The 20737-nt window shown below is 27.1% G+C and overlaps 1 protein-coding gene across 1 annotated transcript; it reads right to left on the reverse strand.

Moving 5' to 3' along the window:
* Window positions 1-333: 333 nt before the first annotated feature.
* On the reverse strand, window positions 334-2394 carry J4E85_002195 (uncharacterized protein; the record flags this gene model as incomplete). Its single annotated transcript, XM_051466475.1, has 1 exon — window positions 334-2394. One exon carries the CDS (start codon window positions 2392-2394, stop codon window positions 334-336), a length of 2061 nt encoding a protein of 686 aa, XP_051329330.1.
* Between the last annotated feature and the right edge of the window lie 18343 nt (window positions 2395-20737).

Consider the following 20737-nt stretch of genomic DNA (forward strand, 5'->3'; position numbering starts at 1 on the left):
GAGATTACTGGTTCCAGTCACTCGCATGTCGCGTGTCGTATGATCTGGTTGCAAACTCAGTGCATACTATTGCGAATAGCGAAGCGGATATTGTGCATTGGAGATCATGGTTGGGCGATTGCCACATATCAGCATGACGACAGCAGGTGTTTGTCAACTATGGATGGTAACCAACAGCTACTGGTTGAAGGTAGTTGTACGATTGAAAGGAACTCATGTATGATAATACGAAGCCACCAAAGACGTGCGCAGAATAAACAAAATTACGAAGATACTACCTCCTAGCCTGAGTGAATGTTTGCATTTGTCTACATGCTTATTTGATCCAAGCAGCTACTTATGCATCTGCGCATACTTCTCCATAACGCGCTCAACCACTTTCCTAACCTCAGCAGCATCTAACTTTTCTTTCCGGTCCGGTGTGTATACGCCGTTTACCTCTTGCTCGATGTCTGTAAGCTGCGTGTACACGAACCCACAGCAATGCCCTCCGTCTACAATCCCGTCCATCATCTTTTCGATGCGCTTGAGCAAATCCTTGGGATCAGTAGCAGTGGTGTAACCCCAGTCTCTCTTCCTATCCTCTTCACCCGCAGCCGATCGCGCAATGTTGACACCGCCAAACTCTGTGCAAATAACGGGTGCACCAGGAGTGTGTTTCGACCCGGGATCCGACAAGCTCTCAATAGGTGCAAGGAACGTTGGTCTGTTCGACTGCTTCTTCATGATGCCGTCTAGCGTCGAGCAAGTTTTTGTAAGCTCATCCGCGTCGGCGTAATCGTGGAATGTGGTCAAGTCAGTGATGACGTGTTCCCAACCACAGTTATCGTTGATGGGTCTTGTCGAGTCCAACACTTTGGTCGCATAGTACAAGCTCCTGATGTGGTCTCTCTGCTGCTTGCTCGTGTGGAGATCAGTGTATGCCCAAGACTCATTGACTGGCGTCCAAGCAACAACACAGGGGTGGTTGCGATCGCGTAAGACGGCTTCCCGCCACTCTTGGTCCATGCGCTCTACATACGCCTCGGAGAATGCGTATGCATTTGCCATTTCACCCCACACTAGCAGACCCAGACGATCAGCCCAGTAGTGGAATAGTGGGTCTTCGACCTTTTGGTGCTTGCGGCATCCGTTGAAGCCCATCGCCTTGGTCAACTCGATGTCTAGCTTTAGTGCGTCGGAGGATGGAGGTGTCATGAAGGTCTCGGGCCAGTAGCCTTGGTCTAGGAAGAGCGCTTGGAAGTATGGGCGGTTGTTGAGTCGGAAGGTGGAGTTATCCCAATGGAGAGAACGCATTCCGGTTGTGGTGTGGACTTGGTCGATGACTTTGTCTTCATTGTCGTAGAGGCGGATAGTCAGATCGTATAGAGTGGGCTCCTCCGGAGACCAGAGGGCTAGGTTGTTGAGCCATGCTGTCGCGTCAGAAAGTGGGGCAGTGGATGTAAGAGGCAGCTGTGAAGTTTGGGAGTCGGAAAGTCGCATGTTGGTGCTCAAGGAAGCAGTGTCTGAGTCTCGTGGAAGAGCAACCTTCTCCGTCTTGCTGACGGGCACACCTGCTAGGCTGGCTTCGAGCTCTACGCTGTATGCATGGCCAGCAGGCCTTCCAATGATCTTGATGCTAGCTTCTAGCTTGCCGCTCTCGATGTCATTGCTCTTGAATAGCGTGCCCGCGCTTGCATCTCCAATCGTCACAATAGGCACTGACTCGAGCCACACGCTTTGCCAGATACCGCCACTGGGTGTGTAAAAGATGCTCTCCGGCTGAGCCTTCCAGTACTGCTTTCCTCGCGGTTGTGTCAGATCATGCGCAGAATCAAATACGCGGATGGTGAGTCGTTGAGCCTTCTCTTCCGTGAAAGCATCCGTGACATCGATGTCAAAAGGCACATGTCCACCGCGATGGCCACCAAAGAAGCGCCCATTAAGCCAAATCTTGGCTTCGTAGTCGACGGCTCCGAATCTTAGCACTACACGGTTCCCAGCCGCCTTCTCTTCCATCGTTCTCGGGTCTGCAATGACCCTCTCGTACCACAGTACCTCATGCACGCCCTTCTCTCCGATACCAGAAGCAGGACATTGGAACACGTAAGGAACCTGGATGTTCCTCTTCTCATGTACAGTATGTTCATTTTTGAAGGAGTTTCCCTGAAGCAGCTCTTGAGTACCAGCTGCGATCTTGGCTGTGATGCTGTGCGCTTCGGTGTTCTCGGCGCTATTGGTGTTGGTGGGGTTCACGGTGATCTTGTCCGGGAGAGAGGTCAAATGCCATCCTTGGATCAAGCCAACGTCGTTGTCATCAAAAAGGAATGACCATGGGCCGTTGAGGGGCGTCCATGTTAGGTCTTCGCGAAGGAAGTCGGGACGGGGGTAGGAGGGTGGGGCTGCGGGCGGCATGCTGATTTCGTGGATCTTGGGAATATATGGGATGCGATGAGATGGTGGAAAAAGCAAGCTGTTACAAGTGAAGACGTGTTAATAAAAGTTAGCATTCACGTGAACTTGATGCAGCATGGTGGAGGTGTGGAGAGAACACTGGGTCGAGTGAGCACCAAGCTCGATTGGGACTAGACTACTTTAGGTACATTATCGCCTAGATTGTGCTCTTCTCTATCTTTTGCGCTTAAGCCTAAGAAGTCTTTTTATAAAAGTACTTTAGTTATATATATTAAAGAAGAAGATATTTAATAATAGTAGTTTACTAGACTATTTATTTAAAGTAGTTATCTTTATATATACTTATAGTAGTAAAAAATAACTTTATAATAAATATATAATAAGTTATTATAATAAGTTTTATAATAGCTTATAAAGTAAAAATAGCTTATTTAGAACTAAATATAAAGTCTAACTAGTTTATATATAAGAGCTTCTTTACTATTACTTTTTTTACTTTTTTATTATAATTATAAGTATAATAATTTTCTTTAACTACTTTAACTACTATTTTCTTATTATTACTAATATCTAGATATTATAGATTAAACTTATAATCTCTATCTAATTAGGCCTAGTACTATATTAAGTAAGAAATATTAAAACCTTACTTATATAGCTCTCTATTTCTATAATATAGTATTTTACTAGTAATATAATTTTAACTTATAATATATCTATTATACTATACTATATTTAATACTTTATACTTAAAATACTATACTAACTTTATTAAGTTATATTATAATTAAATACTAGATTATTTACGTATAACTTACTAACTAAAAAAGCGCTACTACTACTAATATTAGAGCTACTTATTAAGTAAATTAAATATCTATACTTTTTTAAAAATAACTCTATAAAGTATACTACTAATTAAAGCTTATAAAGCTTTACTATATAACTATAGAGTAGAACTTATAGTACTAATAATCTTATACTTAAGCGTACTAAAAATAGAGCTATAAAGATAAGATAACTAGTAGTTAGCTAGAAGCTTACTACTATAATAGTTAGTTTTTATTAATAGAGAATATTTAGAAAGTATTAAACTTAGTTATATAAATAATATTAGATTATAGAGTTAGTAGAGAACTAGCTTATTCTACTTATAATATTAGAAAGTAGTAAATATATAAGTAAGTAGACGTAGTATATACTATTAAGATAAAGTATTTCTATAATACTCTAATATATTCTATATTATACTAATATTATTTAGTAAGCTTTCTACTTTAGATATATTCTCTAGTAGCTTTAGTAATATTTAGAACTCTACTTAAACCTTTATAGATAATATATAAGCTATAGAATCTTTACTCTTACTACTTATATCTAGGTATTATAAGAGTTTCTTTCTTATATTCTATCTATAACTCTAATTTATAAAGAGTTTAGATAGTAGTTATAAAGAATCTAAGACTTTAGATAATACTTATATCTATAAAGAATTAAACCTATAATCTCTACCTAATTAGGTCTAGCTCTAATTAAGTAAGAAATATTAAAGTTTAATTCTCTACGTAGATAGACCTATACATAGAATCTTACTTATTACTTAATCTTAACCTTTATACTATTCTACGTTAACCTATACCTAGGTATAGATACCTACTTCTTTTAAAATAAGTATAATATTAGAGTATATTACTTAATATTATATAATATTAAGAACTATTATATAACTATATAAACTATTAATAAGTACTATAGTCTTACTAACGCTATCTAAATTAAGTAGTAAATCTACTTACTTAAGAGATAATTATACTAATTATAATACTACTAGTATTTATAGAATATATAAGTAAGAGACTTAAAGTAGAGTAACTAATATATACTATTAGACGCTTTTTATTAAAGTACTTAGGCGCTAAAAAATAGTTATTAAGAACTCTATACTTTAGCGTTAAACTAAAGTTATAATATAATAAAAAGAGAATTAGCTTACCTTTAGTTAGAGTAAGTAGTTAGTAGTAAATTTATATATTATATATTAAGTACTAAGATATATAATAAATAATAAATAAACTATTAGAAAGAAGATATCTAATAAGCGCATTTTAACTTATATTTCTACTATTATACTATTATTATTTAATACTAATATATTTTAGTCTTACTTATACTTATTTTAAAAAGACTAGACCTAAAATACCTAGAATACTATAGTCTAAGACTTTACTCTAAGTAGAGTCTAGAAAGGTAGCTACTACTAAAGTAGCTTTCTAGACTTATACTCTCTACTCTTTATACTAGAAGAAGTAACTAGCTCTAAACTAAAAAAGTCTATAACTTATAATCTATAGTACTACTAAGTTAAAATCTAGAAGAACTATTTTAAAGTTAATAGTATAGAGAACTTTAAGATTATTTATATCTTACTTAAAAGTAGATAATAGCTAAAGCTTTTAACTAAGGTTAAGATTATTAATAATAACACTAATACTACTTATACTATTATAATAGACTAAAACTTTATAGAAAGCGCTAACACTAAAGCTACTAAAGATAAAAATACTTTACTTAGCTTTACTATCTATAATAGTAGATACTTAGCTAGCGTAGTTAAGAAGTACTCTTAGTAGTTTTATACTACTTTTATTTATATTATAACTATAGAAGAATTACTAGTATAAGCGTATTCTATTCTTAATACTACTAAGAAGATTTCTCTATCTATAGTTCTATATTACCTCTATAATAAAAAGATTAATTATATCTATAACCTAGAGAATAGGCTAAAAAAGAATAAGACTTTAATATTAGATAATAATAGTAACTTAAACCTCTAATTAGAGATTAATAAGCTTTATAAAGTAGTTTAGATCTACTAAAATACTATCTCTTACTTAGAAGATACTAAGAAATATAATAATAATAAAGTAGAGAAACTAAAGGCTTTTCTTACTAATAAGAAAGCTAAAGCAAATTACTTCTTTTAGAAATAAACTAATAAGTAAGCTATCTCTACTATAAAGTACTAGTAAGTAGCTATTAAAAAGAAGAAAAGTAATAAGTACTTTATTACTTACGCTAACTAGAACTATAACTATAAGTTTTTAGAGAAAAAGTATAATAAAGTTAAGTATAGTGCTAAGCGTCTATAGTATAAGTATAATATTATTCTTTCTCTCTAGGCCTTAGAGACAGAGCCTACTACGTTATATTTTATAATATTATACTATATTATAAATAATAAATAAACAAACTTTTAAGCTATTAAAACTAAGTCTAATAGACTTAAACACCTCTTACTACCTATCTACACTTCTCTTTCTTATACATTTATAATAAATAGTAATACTATATTAACTTTTTATTACTACTAATACTACCTAGAGGTTATAATAATCTAGTAGTAGTTACTACTATACTATATTTAGTCTATTAAGCGCTGCTACTACTACCTCTATTATAGTTACTATTACCTAAAGGCTTAGAAAAATTCTAGAATTAGTAGTAGTAATATCTCTATAGTGCCTAGTAAAGAGTCTCTTATCTTAATACGTTATACTAGCTTTAAAGCCTTTTATACTTATCTATACTAGTTATATTCTATTATAAGCTTATTAAAAAAGCTAGTGCTATCTATACTACTAAAGTTATTATATTATCTACTACTTTATTATATTATATTATATATATATAAATTACTACTATTTATTATAGATAGGTAATAAAGTTTAAGACTAGTTAGATCTATTTATTAAAGTCTTTATTTATAATCTTATTAATATAAACTAGCTACTTATTAGAAAGATATATAGTAGGCTTACTATTTAAAGCCTTAGCTAAATTCTTAAGACGCTTATTCTACTTAAGAGTAATATATTATCTTTTCTTATCTATTTTAGTACTAGCTAATATATAAATACTACTTAGTATAAAAGCGCTTATAATAAACTTATTATTATTATAAAGCTAGTAGATAAGCTTATTCTTAATAAGCCTATTACTTAGGTAGAGAGAATAGATATAAGCCTATACCTATAATGCGTAGATACCTATATAGATACTTATAAGCTTCTTTAAGTACTACTTTATTCTATTATAGATATACTAGTATATAGCTACGTTAGCTTTAATATTAGTAGATATTAGTAATAGCTTATAGTATAGGCGCTTATTTTCTATAATATAGTTAGTAGTAATAAAAGATATATTAAGAATCTTAGAAAGTTAATTATAGAGTTTATAGAATATTTAAAGAAGAAAGTATAAGTATAAAAAAAAGATAGACTATAAAGAATCTTTTTAATTAAAAAGTTTTATCTATTTATAGTACTATAGTTAAAAATATAGTTCTACTCTAATAAAGGCGCACTTATATTATAAGTATATATATCTTAGGCTAGAGTTTTACTTAACTAACTAGGTATAGCTACTAAGTAGATATCTTAGGCTAGGTATATACCTTAGGCTAGGTATATGCCTTAGGCTAAGTATATACCTTAGGTATTAGTTCTTAGAACTTAGTTTTGCTAGAGCTTTTAGCTCTCTTTTTAGCTAACGTAGTATTATAACTCTAGTATTAAGCTTCTAGCTACTACTTTCTTAACCTAGATCTACTTCTTTATATACTAGCTTATATACTTTACTACTACTAAGGCTTATAGAATGTATAGAATTAGTACTATTTATTTTTATTTTCTTTTTTCTATAAAGCTATAGAATCTAGAACTTTATAGCTTACTCTTAATAGCTAAAAGGTATTAAAAGAGTATATATACTACTACCTACTATAATTAAAGGTATTTAGAAAATACACCTATATTATAATTATATACTATATTACTTAGCTATATTATACGTACGTTTAAGTATAAGCACTTTATTAAAGTAATAATATTATTCTTAATAAGCTACTATTTTATAAGCTAAACTACTACCTATTTACTATTCTTTATTATAACTAGTTTAACTCTAATAATTAATATTAATATAATATACCTACTAATAATAATAAACGTTCTACTTACTCTATTTCTATTCTTAAGAATTACGTTTATTAGAGCGCGTCTAAACGTACTTATAATACTATTAATTACTTACACTAAGAAGCTACTAACTATCTCTATTATAACGCTATAAACTCTACTTACTATAATAATTACGTATACTATAATAATAATAATAGTAGCTACTATAATAATACTAACTAGTACGCTACCTCTAATTATCTTTAACGTAATAAGTAATAGTTCTTACTATTTAATACTTCTAAGTGTTAACGCTATTTTATACCTAGTATCTATAATTATACTATATTAGCTATAGAAGAAATAAGTAGAGAAGTTACTATATATCTACTAGATATCTCTATTTTTAAAAGTAAGAATAAGAGTAAGAATTATAAGAAGTAGCGCTAATTAGCTATTAATAAATACTTAACTTATATTAATAATTACGCTACTTTTATATACTTTAAAGATTATATTAAAAGTAATACTTAGAACTTAATTAAGTATAATATTACTTCTACTAAAGACTTTCTAGATATTCTTAAGAATCTAGATAATTACTTTAGTGTAGAAACCTATAAGAAAAAAATAGAAGCTAAAGCTATACTCTATAATAATTTACTTATATAAAAAAATAGTAAAACTTTTATATTCTAGTAATAGCGCTTTATAAAGGTTTATTCTATTTTAAAGAAAAGTAATTATAAGATAATTAGCTACGCCTACTAGTTTATATAAGCTAGACTAGCTACTACTACTATAGCTAGCTCTATCTATAGTAAGTTTTTAATAACTTTTCTTAACTATACCTAGAACTATAACTTAAACTAGAAGAAGATTAATAGCTACTCTATACTAGCTTCTATAAAGAAAAGTATAGAGTATAATACTTATAAGGTACTCTATAAGCGCTCTTTTATAAACTAATTATCTAAATATAAGCATAGCTCTAATTATACTACTAAACACTTTACTAAATTTAAATAAACTAATATAGAGAAAATTAAGCTAGAAATAATAGATTTAGGTAATTAGAATTATAATTACTACTCTTATAAGATTAGATAAGAGTAGCGTAATATATATAGGTAAGCGCGTAAAACACTAGTATAAAAGAAAGAAAGTACGTAATTAATCTAATAGGTGCTTAAATACCTATTATAATATACTTTCTAAGTAAGCTATATTACGTATAAGTTACTTATTTTTAGCTACGCGCTACTTACGTAAGTATTACGTAATTAAGTAGAGCTATACGCGTCTAGACGCGCGTAATAATAATAAAACTAGCGTCTACTAATATTTTTAGCTTTAATAATTACTAAAATACTAACTATAAGTACTTTCTAGAAGCTTCTATCTTACTCTAAAGCTTCTACTAGTTACTATATAAAGCTCTAGTAGCTTATAAGATTATTTCTAAAGTACTTTAGATACTTATAGTACTAGTTACTACTTTTAGTAAGTAGTCTAACTATAAGCTAATAGCCTATTAGTCTATAAGCTACTTAACTTATTAGTAGGCACTTACTATAGCTATTTATATAAATTCTTTAGCTAATAAGTAGTAAAAACAAGTTTAATAGCGCCTAGTAGCTATAGCTACTAGCTAAGCTACCTACGCCTACTATAACACTACTACTACTACTACTAAAAAGGCTTCTACTTCTTAGAATAAGAAGAAGTAAGTCTTAAGTGTAGTAGTGCGTAAAGAATAAAAGAAGAAAAAGAAGTAGCTTAGACTCTTTATTAGTACTCTCTCTCTATTACGTCTACTAAAAGTAATACTTTATATTAAGTATATCTAAAGCGCGCTTACTAGTTATAGTAAAAAACTTTACTTTAACTAGGTAAGTAAGAAAAACGTCTAGTATAAGTAGTGTAGTTATAGGTACTTATATAACTTTATATAAGTCTTTAAGCTTCTAAACTACTATTTACTTATACTAACTATTTATAGACTTAAGATTATAAAGCTAATAGCTTTTAAGTTTATCTACTTTCTTTAGTTTAGAAGTAAGTAGAAATAGAATAAACTATATATAGCTATTAAGTTTCTTCTAAATAAAAAAAGAGTCTATAGAATTAGCGCTTTACTAACGCAGGCTAAGTAGTATAGAGTAGCTTATAGTTATATAAAAGCTAAGACTAAAGTAGATAATATAGCTTTAATAGCTTCTAGTAAAGTTAAGAGCTCTAAGTAAGTATCTTCTCTACTTATACCTTTAGTTTTAACTAGTAAAACTAGGTAGTTAGAGTATATAGTAGCTTAATAAAAGCTTCTTTATACTAGCTATATAGAGAGGTAGTAAGCGTCTAGAGAGAAGATAAGATCTCTTTATCTAGTTATAGAGCGCCTAGAGTAGAGTCTAGTACTACTTTATAAATATATAATTAGACTTACTAATCTTTCTTATACTTATTACTTATTTATAAGTCTTAATTAGTATCTTTATAAGCTATCTATCTAAGATTTAGCTACTTCTTAAAGGCCTTAAACTTCTACTTAGGTAAGTACTTAGTAAGTCTATCTACTAATATATTAATAGTAAACTTATAGAGCACTTTAAAAGAGCTCTTACTATACTTCTAGTAAAGCTATATATTCTAGATATTAATATAGTAGAGCTTAGTAGAGATCTTTTTACTACTCTCTACTATAAGCCTAATAGTCTATTAATTATTATAGAAGATCTACTAAGCGCTAGTAATAAGTAGCTAAAGCTTAGTAAATAAGCACTTTAAGACTATAATCTCTTTAGTAATAGCCTTAAGAGTAAGAAGCTCTACCTTAGTAGTTAAAGTTATAACTATTAACTAGTAAGTAGTCTACTATATAATTAAGCCTCTAAATAGCGTTATAATAAACTTATAAAAGAAGTAGTACGTCTTAGTATTATCTATAAAGCTTATATCTCTATAAATCTAGAGCTTCTTACCTAACTTTACCTTTCTACTATATATAATACTTTTATATTATAAGTAGTATAAGTATATAATAAAATACTCTACTACCTTAAGGTAAGCTAAAGAAGAATTAGTTAGAAACTAAGAGAGCTAGAAAACTATATACGCAACGTTAGAGCGTATTATAATAGTAGAGTATAATACTAAGCTAATATACTCTTAATAGGCCTTAATCTTCTACTTTAAAGTATTCTCTTAGTACTTTAAAAGCTTACTAGCTAGTAGAAGTATTTCTAGAAAGTAGCTACTATCTTTAAAACTAAACTTCTTTATAACTTTATTAAAGTAAGTATTATAAAGTAGTAAAATAGTACTTATAGAGTAATTACGTATAACGCGTACCTCTAAGAACTAGTTTACTACTTCTCTATTATTAATCTTATAAGTCTTCTTAATTCTACTAAGTAGCTTAGTTACTTTCTAGTAGTATAACTTAGTAAATATAAGTAGAATATTATCTATATAAAAGAGTATAAAAATGCGTTAAGTAGTGTTATAGTATAAATAAGGCTTCTTCTTACTAGCTTATAAGCTAAGCTTTAAAAAAGTATTTAAGAAGTTATTATACTAGAGAAGAGAGCTCTTACGTATACTATAAAGAGCTTTCTTAAGCTTAGCGTAGTAGCTCTTCTTCTAAAAGCTATCTAAAAGCTTATAGTATACTAGCCTATTACTACTAACTTTAGCGTTTAAGAAAGCTACTATAATATTAAGCTACTAGATCTCTATATTAAATTTAGTAGTAATAGCTATTACTAGATAAAAGAATTATATAGTAAGCATAGTAGTATAGATTAAGTAGAGCGTATTCTTAGTCTATATATCTCTACGTACTATAAGGCGTACCTTATACTTTATAAAGTAGCTATTCTTATCTACTTTATACGTAAAAACCTACTTAAGTAGTAGAGAGTATTCTTTACTACTTATATACTTTACTTTCTTTTAAGTATTAGCTATAAGTAGCGTATTAATCTCTTAATACGCTACTACCTTAAACTTATCTTTATAAAGATAGTTATAGAAGTACTTCTAAAGCGTTAGAAGTGCTAAAAAGTTATTCTAATAAACTTAGTCTTTATTAGGCTTATTTATAATTATAGTAGTAATAATATAATATAGTGTTACGTACGCGTAGCCTAATAACTAATTAGAAGTACTATAGTAGGTTTTTAAGTTATTAAGCTACTTAAGATTAAATAGTAAGGTGTAAATATCTATACCTCTAAGATTATTATAATTATTATAACTATCTAGGTAACGCTTACTTCTACGTATAAAAGGTTTATAAACCTTTTTTACGTACTTATACTTAGTAGGTAGATTTTATAGATTAGGTAGAGAGCTATTAAGTACTTCTTTATTCTAAGAGACGTTTATTACTATAAGTAATAGAAGTTTATTACTTTAGAAGTTATCTCTCTACGCACCTAATAAGCTTACTAATCTAGTTACTATAGACTAGTACTTACTAGAATTAACACGTCTATTACTAAGCTACTTAGTAATACTTATTATATTAGAAAGCTCTAGTATAGCCTTTAGTAATAGTAGTTCTATAGCGCGTTTAGTAAGCCTTATATATACTCTCTATATCTCTCTAGCCTAGAGATCTACTTATATAAGACCTAACTCTTCTAAATAAGCTTTTAATAAGCTATTAAGTAGCTTATTTATTTAGTTAGATAGTAGCTTACTATTATCTACGTTACCTTACTAAGAGAGTAATAGAAGCTTATTATAAGCCTCTACTATGTTTTTCTACTTATTCTTATAAAGAATATTAACTATAATATAAGTATTCTTTTTAAAAAACTTCTACTCTCTACTACTATAAAAGAGCTACTTATTAAACGTTATATTACGCGTAGTAAACACTTCTCTTAGTAATAGAATCTATATATAGTATATATTAGAAGCTTAATAGCCTACTAAATAACTAATATATTCTCTAAGTAGTGTTTTAAAGCTCTTTAGCTTACGCCTAGCTACTCTATTCTTATTTAAGAAATAGGCGTAATACCTATAGGCGTATACGCTACTCTAATTAGATTATAGATTAGTAGAAGCCTTTTTTATAAGCTTAAGCTAATACTATCTAAAGTATTCTATAAACTACTACTTTAACTTCTTATTAGAAGAGCGTAGAGTATAGGTATATAAAAAGCTTATATTATAGAGCTAAGTAGTAGTAAGCGCTATCTCTATCTAGAAGTACTTAGATAGATTAGCCTCTACTCTTATCTTAATCTATTTAGTAATAATCTCTTATTTAGCTCTTTTAGCTACTTTATTAAGCTTATAAGTATAAGAAGAAGTAGGCTCTAGTATAATACTATACTCTCTTACTTATACCTTATAGCGTAAGTTACTACACTATAGATTAGTTAAAGAGTTATTATTAGAGCTAATTCTTATAATAAGTAAATAATAATAGGTCTAGATAAGTACTTAAAACTTCTTAAGAGCTCTTATTATCTTCTCTATCTTCTTAAAGAAAAGTAGGTAAAGATAAACTTTACTACTATACTTATTCTTAATAAGTAAAATCTACTTCTTTTCTAAGCGCCTTTTAGGTATATTAAAAAGATTCTATATAATTCTCTAGAAAAGTTAGAAAGCTTACTTCTTTAGCTAATAAAAAATAACTTACTTTATATAAAATAGAGTATAGAACTTATACTATATCTATATAGGCTTTTTAATTCTTACCTTTTAAGTATTACATATAAGTACTTTAAGCGCCTTAGAGCTTAAGTAACTAGCGTAAGTATACTAAAGGTCTTCTAAATTACTACGTAGCTAAGAGGTAAAGCTAGATCTTATTCTAGATATTATATTTATAATAAAAGTATTATAAATAGTAATTAGCTTATATTCTATAAATGTAAGGTTTAGCCTACACTATAAAGTAGCTACTATAGTACTTTTTACTAGTAACCTAGTATAAAGAGTATTATTAAGACCTAGGTACTAGATTCTAAATTAGTTAAGGTAAGCTTTTAAGACTATATTAATATAGAAGCGCTTTATAACTATAATACTAGTAAGTATAAGATTAACGCGTTTACTACTTATAAGCTTAATAAAGCTTTTTAGAACACGCGTACTATAACTAAGAATAGAAAAAGCCTATATACCTACCTTAACTATCTTAAAAGTTCTAGCTAGTTTAAAGTCTAATAATAGAGAGAAGTAGTTAACTAAGTAGATAGCTATTCTATTATTAAGAATAGTACTAGCTAAGAGAAAGTAAGCGTTATAGTCTATAGTAGAGTAAACACCTAGCGTTAGCTAAAGTATACCTAGATTAAGAAGCGTAGTAACTACGCTTCTAGAGTACTTATTATTATTATATAAGCTTTCTAAAGAGCTTAAAATAGAGTATTTCTTACTAATAAGCTTTATACATACCTTCTTAAAGTGCTTTATACCTAAGTATTTAATAATTATATCTTTATCTTCTTATAAAAGCTATTAGAAGCGTTTCTACTTAGCTCTAATAGTAGTAAGTATATTATAGTACTTTTTAATAGGCTAGTAGTAGATCTAAGACTCTAGAGTAGCGCAAGAGTAGATAGTAGGCTTAGCCTAGTTTAGTAACTTAGACTTAGCGCTAGCCTTATTAGTAGATAGAGCTTCTCTAATAAAGGTAAAGATTTTATATAACTTAAAGTAAGCTGTCTAATACTATATAAGCGCTAAAAAGAAGATTCTAAGCTAAGAAAGTGTAAAGATCTTTATACTAAGCGCCTAAGTAGTAATTATATTATACTTTATCTAAATTACCTAGTTAGTTACTATTCTAGGTATTAGCGTATTAAGAAAGTTATAAGTAGTAAGCGTACTATCTACTTTAGAAAGCTTATACGTCTTTACGCGTATATAGAGCGCGTTCTACTTATAGTACTACTACTCTAGATTAGTCTTTACTAGCTTAGCCTTACCTAAGTAAGTATAGTAGTTTTCTCTAACTTACTTCTTAGTTATATTATTATAAGACTATAGTTATATTTTAAGAGACTTTATAATTGCGTAAAAAGACTAGTCTTAGCTTTTAGCTAGCTTAATTTATATAGAGAGTAGTAGAAGTAGATTAATAGTTATATTAACTTACTTCTTAAGCTTTCTAAGCCTGCTTTAAGTACTTACTAGAAAAGTAGATTTAAGCTTCTACACTACTAGTTCTTTATTCTAGAGCGCCTTCTTATTACGCTTACTAGTTTCTCTCTCTAAATAGATAAGATAATTAGAAGCTTTAAAAAAGCTATTTCTAGAGAAAAGTATTACTAGATTAATTTTCTTTTATACTTCTAGAGAGCGCGCGTTAAATTTAAGCTACGTAAACTACTTAGGCTAAGTAGAGTATCTTTTAAGAATTACGCTACTTATTAAAATAAGTATTAAGCTTACTAAAAGGCTATAGTTACTTATAGCTACTTATAGAGAAGGCAGTAAGTAGCGCATATATTACTAACGTACTTAGAGTTATTAGAGAGAAGCGCTACTATAGGCGTAGATAGTTAATATAGAGAAAGCTATAGAAAGCTAGTTACTTTACTTATTATAAAGTAAAGAGTTAAATAAAGATTAGAGAAGCGTTTAAATATATTATTTATAGCGTTATTATTACGTAGAGAGAGTAATACCTATACTTTAAAGCGCTAGGCTTATAACTATAAAGAAAATTAAGCTAGAAATAATAGATTTAAGTAATTAGAATTATAATTACTACTCTTATAAGATTAGATAAGAGTAGTGTAATATATATAGATAAGCGCGTAAAATACTAGTACAAAAGAAAGAAAGTATATAATTAACCTAATAGGTACTTAAATACCTATTACAACAACTAATACTTAGCGTAATATCTTATTTAAAAATAAAGTATATTTTAAGTATAGTAATAAGTTATACTAAAGTAATAACTATACTAAGAGCTCTTAACCTAGACTCTCTAGTCTAAGTTAGAATAATCTACCTACGTACGCTTACTTAACGTAGCTCTAGAGCTCTTAAGTCTACTAAGACTATATAGCGCTTTAGACATTTACTACCTTAGGTAGCTACTTAGCTAGTACTTTTATAATATATCTATACGCCTACTTATACTTATACGCCTACTTATACTTATATATCTACTTATACTTATACTTATACGCCTACTTTATATACTACCTTAAGTACTATATAATATCTAATTACTTATATATACTATATGTATTATATTATATTATATATATATACTAATATACTAAATATAGCTTTATATTTAGCTACTTTTATAGAAATACTATTACTAGTAATATTATAATACTATTACTATTACTACCTACTACTCTACTATATAAATACTTATACTAATATAAAACTTAACTAATATATTATACTACGCGCCTTAGTGCTTAAGTAAGAAGAAAATACTTCTCTAAATTATTCTATACCTTTAGCGCCTCTATAAATTTTAACCTAGTATTACTTATTTTCTACTTACTAATTTAAATAATTAATACTTTTAGTAGATTATTCTACTTTTTTATAAATATATTCTTAGTGCCTTTTAGCTTATCTATTTTTTATTAGCCTACGCTACATAGCTATATACTTACTATATATCTACTTACTTCTTTATATTCTTAAAGAACTATCTAAATAGACTAAGCTATTACTCTAGCTTTAGCTTTAACGTGCTAGTTACCTTTTTATTATTTTTAGTAATCTTAGCTACTTTTTTATACGTAACTATCTCTACGCTTAGAAACTCTAAGTCTATCTTATTTATAATCTATATTAGGTAGCTTTCTAGATCTATATATATATATATATATAATTAGCTACTATATATATATATATATACTATAGAGTTACTTACTAGTTATAACTAGTTCTAGAATAGAAGAAGGCATTATCTTATTACTCTTTTATAGTTTATTTAATACTTTTAAATATTTAAGAATTTAGAGAATATTTAATATAAAAAGCTTTCTTTTACTTTAAAGTTCTTATACGCTATATACTTCTTTACTACTACTCTCTTATATCTAATCTCTTATACCTAGACTACTTTCTTAGCTCTTTCTCTCTCTTTAGCTTTTTAGCTACTACGCTCTAATATATAACTTAAATTAATTTAGAATACCTACTACGTTCTAGCTACTTAACTTATACTTACTATAATTATGCTTTTTATTCTATTTATAGCTACTATAATTACGCTTACTACCTCTTCTTAACTATACTAAGAACTAAGCTATACTCTTTAATTAAATTAAAAGTTTTATATTAAACACTATAGATACTAACTTTATAGATAATAAAGTTACTTCTATAGAAGATATTTATAACTTAGACTATAAGAGCTACTAAGCTTATATTAAGAATAAAGACGTTAATAATAAAGATTATATTATTAACTTAGATAAGTTAGGTTTTTAGATACTTCTAAATAAACTTATAATATTTAGAAGCTAAAATAGAGTAAATTACTTAAGAAAACCTATCTTATAATAAAGTATTATAATTAACTTAACACTATAGTAATAATAGTGCTAGACGTTAATACTCTATACTTATAATAATACTATCTTTCTACTAGCGCTATTAATTCTAAGAGTAGTCTTTACTCTACTTTATAACTAGACTTTATATATTAGCTCTCTACCTCTTTAGAGAATAAGACTATAATATATTTTATTAATATAGAAGCTAGTGTATACTTTATTAGCTAATAATAGACTTTAGATTATTAGCTACTATATATAAAGATATTATCTATTTATCTTATACTTATAAATAGTTATACTATTAAATTATTAATAGAAGCTATAGAATTATCTATTACTTATAGCTTCTATACTAATACTATCTTCTATTACGTAGTAAATATAAGATAATATAACTTTATTCTTAGTATAAATTAGATAGACTAATATAGTTTCTCTTTTAAGTTTAGTAATAACTAATTAATAACTTTTAAAAGTCTCTATTACTACCTAAACTACCTATATACTAGAATAACTAAGACTATCTATAGTAATAAGCGTATACCTAATAGTTAAACTAGAAAAGTAAATAAGTATACTATAATAATAATAATAAGTACTTATACTACCTATCTTATAGTAAAGTAATACTCTAAGTAGATTATTTAGGTTAAGCTTTATTACTAAAAAAAGCTAGATAAGCTACTAGATAATAACTATAGCTATAAAGCTTTTTAAGATAATATTATATAGTATACTAGTATATTTTAGAATAACTTTAATAAATATATAGTAAAGTATAAAAAGGCTAAGATAACTAATAAGAAACTTAAAAGCTTTATTTCTAACTAGTTATACTCTAAGATAAAGAAGATTTTTAGTCTATAACTTACTAATATACTTTTACTACGCTAATCTAGAATTAATTATACTATTAAGGTTAAGAATAATAAGCCTTCTTACTTTTATATATATAGTTTAATATAATAAAAAATAGAAGCTATTAAGAAGTATATTAATAAGATAATAGATAAGAGCTTTATTAGACTTAGCACTTTACTCTATATCTTATCTATTCTTATTATTAAAAAGCTAGAGAGTAGACTATATATTTACGTTAACTATAGAGGTCTAAATACTATTATAAAGAAAAACTATAATACGCTACTATTAATTAAAGAGATACTTATATAAATAGCTAAAGTTAAGATTATAAGTATTATTAATATAATTACTATATTTAATTTAGTATAAATTAAAAATAGTAATAAAAAGAAGATAGCTTTCTAAATAAGATATAGACTATATAAATACTTTATTATACTATTTAAGTTATATAATACTTTAGAGACTTTCTAGATATTTATTAATAAAACTCTTTATAAGTATCTTAATAATATCTATAGCGTATATCTTAATAATATTTTAATATATAGTAAAGATAAGTTACTTTATAAAAGTTATATTTTTACTATACTATAAAAGCTTAAGAATACTAGAATATACTTAGATACTACTAAATATAAATTTAAAGTTAAGTACGTTAAGTACTTTAGTCTTATTCTTATAACTAATAAACTTAAGATAGACTTAAAGAAAGTAGTAACTATTAAAGATTAGTCTTTACTATAGATAGTTAAGAATATATAGTTTTTTTTAGAATTTATAAACTTTTATAAAAAGTTTATTAAAGAATTCTTATATTTAGTAAAGATTCTTATAGAGCTTATATAGAAAGATATTAATATATATAAGTTATTTCTATTAGCTAATAGTTCTATAGTATTTATTACTTTCTATTATATTAAAAAAGCCTTTACTACTACTAGTGTACTAGCCTACTTTAACTCTAATCTTAAGTTTTAGCTTAAGATAGATACTTTAGACTTTATTATAGTAGCTATCTTATCTTAGATAAAGTCTAATAGTATACTTTATTTAGTAGCTTTTCTATCTAGAAAGATAACGCCTACTAAATATAATTATAAAATCTATAATAAGAAGCTACTAGTAATTATATAAGCTTTTAAAGAGTAGCGTTTTAAACTAGCTAGTATAAAAAACTTAATTAAAGTTCTTTCTAATTATTAAGCTTTATAAACGTTTATAACTAATAAAAGACTTAATTATAAATAAGTATAATAGGCTAAGTTTCTAGTAAAGTTTAATTTCTATATTAAGTACTACCTAGGTAAATAAGAAACTAAGCCTAACGCACTTATCTAAAGACTAGGTAATCTTTCTACTAACTATAATAATAAGTAACGTTAATACTAAGTATAAACTATTATTAAAGCTAATTAAGTAGATCTAGAAGTATAGATTATCTACTTTTAGTTTAAGAAGAATAGAAGTAGCTATTATATAATTTATCTTACCTACTACTATTCTAAACACTTTAAATACTTTATTACTCTAGCTTAGATAATATATTAGCTTAGTAAAGAGAACACTATTAGTAAATTCTATACTAAGTCTACGCTTATAATATCTTCTATTTATATAGTACTTCTTAATATAGTAGATAAAAATCTTACTACTTCTACTTAAGAGAATCTATAGCTAGCTATCTAAGCTAAGTATACTAAAAATAAAAATAGAGTACTTAAAGAGCTTATTAAGGCTATATAGAAGAGACTATAATAGATCTCTTATAACTTTATTTATAGTAGCTACTACCTTTATATAAAACTTAGTAATTACTTTCTTTATAATAGACTTCTTTATATTAAAAATAAAGTATATATTTCTAGTTTAGACTATATTTACACTAAGGTAATTAAATAAGCCTACTAGGTCTTTTATAGAGAATATAGTAGTAAGTATAAATTATACTCTTAACTCTTTTATTAGTATTACTAGCTAAAGATAACTACTAATATTATATAGTACTTATGTAACTATCTTACTTATAAGTAAATTAAAAGTTACTAAGATAGTAAGTATAAGTTATTATATTCTCTACTAGTTCTCTATAAGTATTAGTTATATATATCTATAAATTTTATTATTTACCTACTCTCTTATTTCTATAATAAATAAGTCTTTACTAATATTCTTATTATTATAGACTAATTAATAAAAAAGAAAAAGTTTATTTCTATAGTTACTCTAACTATAGACGCCTTAGTATAAGCCTTTATAAAGTATATTTAAAGAGAAAAAAGCTATTCTAAAGAAATTATTACTAATTATAGTAGCTAATTTACTAGTTATTTCTAGAAATATCTTTACTAAAGACTTAGTATCTATCTAAAATACTTTATAGTCTTTTATTTATAAATAAATAGTTAGACTAAAAATATAAATATCTATCTTAAGTAGTACCTTTACGCTTATATTAATTATAAATAAAATAACTAGGCTTTTTACTTTCTAATTATAAAGTTTAAAGCTAATTTAATAACTAGTGTAAGTATAGAAGTTACTCTATTCTATATAACTAAGAGCTATAAACTCTACTTTAAGCTAGAGCTACTAGTAGAAATTCTATAAACTAACGCTAGGCTAGTTTAAATAAATAAGGCTTAGACTAATTAACTAGTATAGTACCTAGACTAGCTTTATAAGAAGCTTTACTATTTTATAAGCTAGGTATAGACTAAGTAAGTAGAGTATATTAATAATAACTACCTAAGTACTTCTATTTTTTAAGTTAGAGATATAGTTATACTTAATATAAGAAATATATAAATACTATAACTAAACTACTCTTTAGACTTTAAGAACTATAGCGTATTTAAGATTATTAGATTTATTAATAACCTAGCTTATAAACTCTAGCTACTAAAGAAAATAAACTACTTCTATAACATCTTCTATCTATAGTTACTACACTTATACTTTAAAAACTTATTACCTAGTTAAGTTAAAGATAAGAAGTAGCCT

Source organism: Alternaria conjuncta (genome assembly GCF_024043145.1).
Source record: "Alternaria conjuncta strain BMP 0040 chromosome Unknown scaffold_3, whole genome shotgun sequence".
NCBI classification, from domain to species: domain Eukaryota; kingdom Fungi; phylum Ascomycota; class Dothideomycetes; order Pleosporales; family Pleosporaceae; genus Alternaria; species Alternaria conjuncta.